General features: G+C 43.9%; 1 protein-coding gene across 1 annotated transcript; it reads right to left on the reverse strand.

Annotated features, from left to right (window-relative positions):
- Positions 1–6,619: 6,619 nt before the first annotated feature.
- On the reverse strand, positions 6,620–8,387 carry MRPL51 (mitochondrial ribosomal protein L51). Its single transcript, XM_080914886.1, has 3 exons — positions 8,136–8,387; positions 7,935–8,045; positions 6,620–6,935 (listed from the first exon to the last, which is right to left on the reverse strand). Exons 1-3 carry the CDS (start codon positions 8,212–8,214, stop codon positions 6,739–6,741), a joined length of 387 nt encoding a protein of 128 aa, XP_080771012.1. The 5' UTR covers positions 8,215–8,387; the 3' UTR covers positions 6,620–6,738.
- Positions 8,388–8,477: the final 90 nt, after the last annotated feature.

Raw genomic sequence — 8,477 nt, forward strand, 5'->3', positions numbered from 1 at the left:
TCTGGAGTTTAAAGCTAGCCTCAACTATATTGTGAGTTCAGAGTCAACCTGGGCCACATGAGACCCTCTCCTTAAACAAACAAACAACACCTACTCAGCCACTTTCAAGTATGGTGGGTGTTTGAGTCAAGCAGATATGCTGATTGACATTGTAGGAGGTATTTCTTCTACTGCCTCTGATAGGCTGAATTCCTAACTGCTTTGCAGAAGCCTCTTTATTCTTTTTTTTTTTTTTTTAACAGACTTAGTCCATTTATTTTGTTTTTTATAAAAACCCTTATGTGGTAGCCACAGCTGGAGCCTGGGTCCTCTGAACAGAGAGACTCTGGTGTGGGTTTTTACAAGATGATCAATGAATTCTTGATAAGGAGACTTGGTGAACACAGTTTCTTTCCAGAGGTCAGGGGTTAGGTAGCTGTAGATCTTGGAGATGGCATCAAAGGTGGCCTTGGCAAAGTTGCCCAGGGTGGCAGTGCAACCTCTGGCTGAACTGTAGCAGTCATCTATACAGCCATCATCAGAAGCTTCTTGGGCACAGGATCAGAGACAATGCCAGTGCCTCTTGGGGCAGGAATGAGACCTGGCACAGAGCCACAGGGGCTTGTCACCTTGCATGGGACAGTGTGGGGCTTGCCAATCTTGTTCCCCCAGTAGCCTCTCCTCACAAGGACGATGGAAAGCTTGGCCTGGATGATGGCCCCTCGGATGGCAGTCGCAACCTCCTTGGTGCACTTAACACCAAGACCAACGTGACCATTGTAGTCGCCTATAGCCTTGAACCTGGTCCGCTGGTCAGCCCGTGTCTGCTTCGGCACCAGCATGATTTTCAGAACCTCATCCTTTATAGATGCACCCAGGAAAAAGTCGATAATCTCAGACTCCTTAATGGGCCGGGAGAACAGGTAGATCTCCTCCAAGGACTTGATCTTCATGTCCTTAACCAGGCGGCCCATCTTGGTGACGGGGATCCACTCCTTGTCTTCAGCTTTACCTCCACGAGCCCCGTGGCCCCTAAGACCGCTGCCTTATCCTCCACAGAAGCCGCCGTGCCCCCCCCCTTTCCGGGCCCTCCCACTGCGCCAGGGTCATCAGCTATTTGGTGTTTTCCCGAAGAAGCGCCTCTTTATTCTTACACAAAAGGAGCTATTAGCAAGTCAATATCCGAATACTGTCCTCCCCTCCATCTGATCTAGGGATTGTTAGAAGGCACCATTACCTAAGCAATTCTCAGCCAAACAAGGCTTCTTGGTTTGCCAAGTCTGTCTCCAGACTAAGTTATGCAAAGGTTCTGTGAAGCCTTAGGAAGAGCAGCTCCATAAACCTCAGATAACAATCACTATTTACAAAAGCCAAGTGCTATCATCACTCAGGAGTTCAGGCCAGATAAAATAGTGCTGCTAAATTTCTGCTCCACGAGTATTATATAATCTGTTGCTATTAACTGATTTCCTGTTGCTTGGAAACCCAGTGCTCTCTGAGTAGCATTTTCACACAGTCCCCGGGGAACCCTGTAAGTGCTAAAGCCACTCCCTAACCTTTATCCCACTCAAGGAACAGCAACTGAACCAGGTCTGCCTCTGTCTACTCCACACATTTAAGTGAGACGGAATCATACAGCATTCAGCACTTTGTGACTGGTTCTTTGATGTAACAGGTTTTAAATATGCATTCATGTAGCATGTACAGGTATTTCATTCTTTTGGTAACTGAATAATAATTCATTGTAAGGCTGTGCAACATCTTGATCACTTTTATTTTTTTTTAATCAACTGATGGACATTTGTCCTTTGAAAACATTACATTCATTTATTCGGGGAGCAGGTATGCACGTGTGGAAATGAGACCAGTTTGCAAGAGTTGGTTTTCTCCTTCTACCCTAAGGGATTAGTTCCAGGGATCGAACTCAGGCTTCCTTTCAACTCATTATATGTCAGAAGAAGGCCTTGAACCCCTGATCCTCCTGCCTCTACCCCCAGGCACCCAGATCATGGGGCTCTGATAGCAATGAGACATTAGTTTGGCTTGGTTCCTCTTTCGGTTCTTTCCTTCTTTTGACTACCATGATGAACTTCATTGTCTCGAACCTTTCTGCACTTGTTGAACAGCTGCTTTTCAATTCTCTTCGATGACACCTACAAGTAGCATTACTGAATCATATGTAACTCTGTATTTAGCCTTTTGGGCAACTGGATTTTCCAAAACTAAATGTGAACAGTTCCGTAGGTTTCTTCATGGCCTGCCTCTTACTTCTCAGCTTCTTTTTAGGCACACAAGGTAGTTCCACTAGCACAATCCACTCACAGCTTTAATGTGTGCTGGTTCCATGCTTTTTCTCACTTCTGCAACATTTTGTTCTGCATCATTAGCCTGCAAAGCCAGTTACCTCCTCCGCCCCCTCCCTTTAAGATTGCCTTAAGATAAATTAGTGTTGGCCACCTTCAGGAAGCCTTGCCTGCTCTTTACCTGCTCCCCCAGGGTGGGTTAGGGATTCCCTCCTGCCTGCATCTATGTAGCAATTTCCCATGAAGTTCCTAGCCCTGAACCTTTTCCAAGGCCTACTTAAAGCACTTCAGTCCACAATAACACACATGAGTGCATGTGCACACATAATTTTTTTACTCCCTTTAAAAACAAAAAACAAACAAAAATAAACAAAAAAACCTCATGTAGGCTAGAGAGATGGCTCAGAGGTTAAGAGCTGCTCTACCAGAAGTCCTAAGTTCAATTCCTAGGATCCACATGGTAGCTTATAAGCATCTACAAGACAGCATCTACAATAGACCTGGTGCTCTCTTCTGGGGTGCAGGCATACTGGCAGGTAGAAGACTGTATACATAGTAAACGAATAACCTAAAGACAACAACCACAAAACAAAGCTCATGCAACAATACTTCCCCCATGCAAATACCATTCAATGTGTATCTAGTTTACTTGCACCAGGCACCAGAAGCATAAACTCTGTTTAGAGGCAGTGATTGCCCTGGGTTGTGGTGTATATATGCCTCCAAGGTCCTTCCACACAATGATTCGGTGTTTGCTGAAGGGAAATGTTGCATTCTTCTTCCTTACAGAAACAACACAGCTCTGTGCTTGAAAAATGAGACTTTTTGTATCTTATCAGCAGGAAGAACTTTATACAGGCTTCTGGAGCTGACTTGTTAATTCCTTCCTCACTAACAATCATAGATTGTATTAAAACATTTCCCTCTTCCTTCTCTACTTTTCTCCTCTCCTTTGGTTTTTTGAGACAGGGTTTCTATGTGTAGCCTTGGCTGTCCTGAAACTTGTTCCTTAGCCCAGGCTGGCCTTGAGTTTATAGAGCTCCACCTGCCTCTGCTACCTAAGTGCTGGGATTAAAGGTATGCACCACCACTGTATGGCTCTTTTCTTTTTTTAAAGAAGGGATTTCAGTGTGTAGCTCAGACTGGAACTTGATTTGTAGACCAGGCTGGCCTCAAACTGGTAGATCTGTCTGCCTCTGTCTCTTGGGATCAGTACTAGGATCAAAGGTGTTTGCCACCAATACCTGATGACATCATGACTTGTTAGCCTCATTTTATCAAGCCCTGTCACTTCCAATTTTGCCCTTTGGAATCAAGTCTCTAAGACAAGCCCAAGAGAGAATGAAAAATAAGACCTTGTTTGAAAAAGAACCTTAGCTGTCAAGATGGCTCAGAAGTTACAAGCACTTGCTGCTCTTGTAGTGGCCCTGGTTTGGTTCTCAAAAATACCTCAACTACCAACCGACTCAGTAAATGTGACTGAAGGTGTCTTAGACATGTTAGCCCCAGGGAAGCCCATTGCTAAATATGGCCTCATGACAGCAAAATCAAATTAACGGTCTAGAGAAGAAAACTCAGAGAAGAATTACAATTGTTTTCAGTCAAATTTCAGAATGAGCTGTTATGTTATTAAAGATCATTGGCATAGAACTTAAATCAAATAGGATACTCACCCTAATTCTTATACCTTCAGAGCTCACTTGAATCTACAAGCAATTCATTTTCATGTATTTGCAATACTTTTAACGTCTTTAAATTTTATTTTACAGGCTGGAGAGATGGCTCAGCGGTTAAGAGCACTGACTGCTCTTCCAGAGGTCCTGAGTTCAATCCCCAGCAACCACATGGTGGCTCACAACCATCTGTAACGGGACCTGATGCTGTCTGAAGACAAGAGACAGTGTATTCACATACATAAATAAATATTTTTAAAGCATTATTTTACACCCCGGCCACAGCTTTCCCTCCCTCCTCTCAGTCCCTCCCTGCCACTTTTCCTCTCCACACCCTGCTCTCCCCTCCCCTTCTCCTCAGACAAGATCAAGCCTCAGTGGATACCAGCCTTGGCATATCAAATGCAGTAAGACTACTCGTCTCTATTAATGCTAGGCAAGCAGCAGAATCAGATAGCTCCTGCTCCCACTGTTAGTTCCACAAGACTGAGCTACCCAACCACAATGTGTGGAGGGCCTAGGTCAGTCCCATGTAAGCTCTATGATTGGCAGCTCAGTTTCTCTAAGTCCTTATAGGCTCAGGTTAGTTCATTTTATGAGTTTTCTTGTGATGTCCTTGACCCCTCTGTCTCCAATACCCCCCCTTCCAAGAGAATTCACAAGCTCTGCTTTAGCTGTGGATCTCCATAATACTTTAAAAAAGAGAGATAGATATTATATAACCCTGGACATGGCCACTAAAGGTGAGGATTAAACAGGAACTTGAAGCTGGACGAGAAGACTCATGCATAGAATCTTGGTTCTCTGGAGCTAGAGGAACCAGAGCTCTAGGCCAGCCTGAATTAGAGTGAGAGACTGTAGGTTTTTTAATTTATTATGTTTTACGTGCAACTATGTCTGTGCACATGTGCATGCCCAATCTCCATGGAGAGCCCAGAAACTGAAAATACAGCCAGCCCTGAGTCACCATGTGTATGCTGGGAGTTAACCTGGGTCCTCTGAAAGAGCAGCCCTGGAAGATAGCTCTTGCCTATTGAGTCATTTCTCCAGCCCCAAGACTGTTTCAAAAAAAAAAAAAAAAAAAAAAAAAGAAACAAAAGATACAAGAAAAATTCTCTAGATCGTCTTTCTGTAATCTCCAGACTTCTCATTGAATTTCTATTTAAACATAAAATTTTAAATGTGTAGAAAATGTGGTGGTGTAAGCCTCAGATCCAGCACTAAGGCAGATCTCTGTGAGTTCAAGGCTAGCTTGGTCTACATACTGAATTCCAGGATAGCCAGGACTACAGAGAAAACCCTGTCTCAAAAAAACCCAAAATAAGTGAAAAATGTCATAGTGAACCCTATTATTTTTTGCAATTAATATATACTAACAAAAACAAAATGCAGGCAGAGTGTATGGTTCACTATAAAATAAGCACTGGGTATATTCAAGACCCCAGCACTATGCCACATCCAAGAGTCTCTTAGAGAAGCCCACTTTCAAGTATTTTGCTTCATCTGAGCTCCTCTCTCATAGCCCTGGTACCTAAGTCTGAATTAAGGTATCTTTATTAAATGATATTTTTTTTCTTAAAAAAAAAAAAAAAAGCAACCACAGTAGCACACACTTGTAATCCCAGCCCTGGGAAATGGAGACAGGAGGATCATGAATACAAACTTAGCTTCAGCTGTGTACTAAGTTCCAGGCCAGTCTGAACTATATGAAATCTTGTATCTAAGAAAGCAAATTAAAAACAAAGCTAGACATGAAGACCAAGATTCATTTCATTTCTTCTAATCAGTTTTTGTAACTTGGGAGGAGACTCTGGTGACCGATTCAGCTTCATACCCCACGTGTACTCTCACATGACACTTGATATTCCTATTAAAAAGCTGAGAAAAAGCTGGTTCACATACTTATCTCAGCACTCGGGAGACAGAGGCAGGTAGATCTCTGAGGCACAATCCAGCCTGTTCTATAAAGTTCCAGGCCAGAATTATTTATCGAGACCCTGGCCCCACCTAGCTCCCCAATTTTTTTTTTTCTTAAATGAGAAGGTCCTCGGTTGGTCAGTGCTTGCTTGCCTAGCACTTGGGCAATCCTGGGTATGATCTTTAACACTTCATAAAACTTATTTTGATGAGAGCAGTACAAAGTATAATTTCACTTGCCCAGTTCATTTTGGTGTGGCAGAATCTTTAGAAATAACAGCTACACTTCCAGGGGCCCAGACAGCTAGTGGCAGAGCATTTTCTTTGAATGAAACCCCTAGGTTTCATCTCCAAGATTACAAAAAAATTCTTTAAAAATATATATGAAGGCCAGTGTCAGAAAGTGCCAGCAATAAATGAGTCTGTTATTAAGGCCAAAAATATATTTGGGCTGTAAAGAAGTAATCTTAAAAGAGACTGGGGGTGGAGAGATGGCTTAGCAGTTAAGCACTGGCTGCTCTTCCAGAGGTCCTGAGTTCAAATCCCAGCAACCATATGGTGGCTCACAACCATCTGTAATGAGATCTGATGCCCTCTTCTGGTGTGCCTGAGGACAGCTACAGTGTACTCATATACATTAAATTAAAAAAAAAAAAAAAAAAAAAAAAAAAAGACCATACAACTTAGGGATGATACAGATTTCAGTGTGCAGTATGAATGAGTAAATGTAGCACTGTGAAGAGCAGATTCCAAAGAAGCCCCACTTTATTATGGAGAGCACACAAAGCTCTTTCCTTGCTTGGGGTAAGTCCTGTTTCTCTTCTCCGGGATGACAAGTATATCTCTCCAGTTCCCCATTTCCTGATCTATCTGTACTTTCCATGCCGGTTAAAGTGTTTGTAGAGATAGCTGATCCGTTTGTTAAGGTTGTGAAGGTCCTCAATGAACATTCTGTTTCCCACCATCTTCTTCTTTCGGATACAACGCTGCAATTCATTTCCTCTCCAGCCTCGAAGCCATACTGGGCCCTTGATCAGTTCTTTTGGATGCTTTTCGAAATTCCCTGTAATGTGACAGAATATACTAGTTTCAAGAGAAGAGAAGGCAGCCTAGAACACCTAGGCCTCCAACCCACAGTTTCATCTCCCTGAGCAGAACTTATAGACAAGGCATACCAGCATAACACAGAATCTTTGTGTACTGGCTGGTTTGTGTCAACTTGGCACAAGCTGGAGTTATCACAGAGAAAGGAGCCTCAGTTGAGGACATGCCTCCATGAGATCCAGCTGTAAGACATTTTCTCAACTAGTGATCAAGGGGGGAGGGCCCAGTCCATTGTGGGTGGTGCTATCCCTGGGCTGGTAGACCTGGGTTCTATAAGAAAGCTGAGCAAGCCAGGGGAAGCAAGCCAGTAAGCAACATCCCTCCATGGCCTCTGCATCAGCTCCTGCTTCCTGACCTGCTTGAGTTCCAGTTCTGACTTCCTTTGGTGATGAGCAGCAATGTGGAAGTGTAAGCTGAATAAACCCCCTCCTCTCCAACTTGCTTCTTGTCAAGATGTTCGTGCAGGAATAGAAACCCTGACCAAGACACTTTGTAACACTAACTCTTCCAAAGAGTTCAATTCCCAGTGCTCTCAACTGAAGGTTCACAACTGCTTGTAAGGCAAGTTCTGGGGAGTCTGACACCCTGAACCTGCCTGCAGGCCTTGCTTGAACAGCACACGGTACACATTCGGAAAAACGCATACACAAAAATCTTATTAAAAAAAAAGAAAGAAAGAATAAAGACTTTGCAGCCAGAATGTCTGGGTTCAAATACTGACACTACCATTTACTAGCTTTGGCACTCAGTGCACTACTAACTGTTAGTAAAACTACGTACCATTATTCACTATTCTCTCTAACTCAGACTGGTCTTGCCTGCCTTCGTCTCCCGTGTACCACGTTTGTGCTGTGTAACACTAAGTTTTCCCTGGGCACATTACTATCCTCTACACAAATAGAAACAAAATAGTCAAGATAGCATACTAATCCTTCTGAAACTGGGGATCATGTCCTACCCAGGATTCCAATGTTGTCGTATACGCCAAACAGAGCCCTCTTCTCGTTCCAGCGATCTACCACTCTAGGAGGTGGAACAGTCAGCCTTACACGGGCCAACAGTGGAACACCTAGGGTTGGAAAGGAAAAGAATGAATTAGCACTGCCTATTAACAAGTGATAAGCGGGTCGTCCTACCTTCCTTCACATTAGCCACTTACCAAGAGAGAAGCTTCTGCAGGCCGAGGGCATCCAACCCCAGAGTCTCCTACTTGCCGCCCAAGGGACACTCCCTGCCATTACTCTAGCCTGTCCACCTCAATAGGGACACCAAACTAGCCGGAAAAAAATGTGGAGCAGTTGTGAATTTCAAAGACACAAGCTACAGTTCCAGGCGGGATTTATACGGGAGTTACAGTAAGAGAAGCCATTTTGGGTCTTACCTTAGGGAGCTGACCCGCCTTGGCTCACACTCCCACAAGCCCCGCCCCCAAGTTCCGGCCTATCGGGCGCGTCCAGTCAAGTACTTCCGGTGTCCCCACAGGAAGTTCTTTGCCACTGTG

Source organism: Micromys minutus (assembly GCF_963924665.1).
Source record: "Micromys minutus genome assembly, chromosome: 3".
NCBI classification, from domain to species: Eukaryota; Metazoa; Chordata; class Mammalia; order Rodentia; family Muridae; genus Micromys; species Micromys minutus.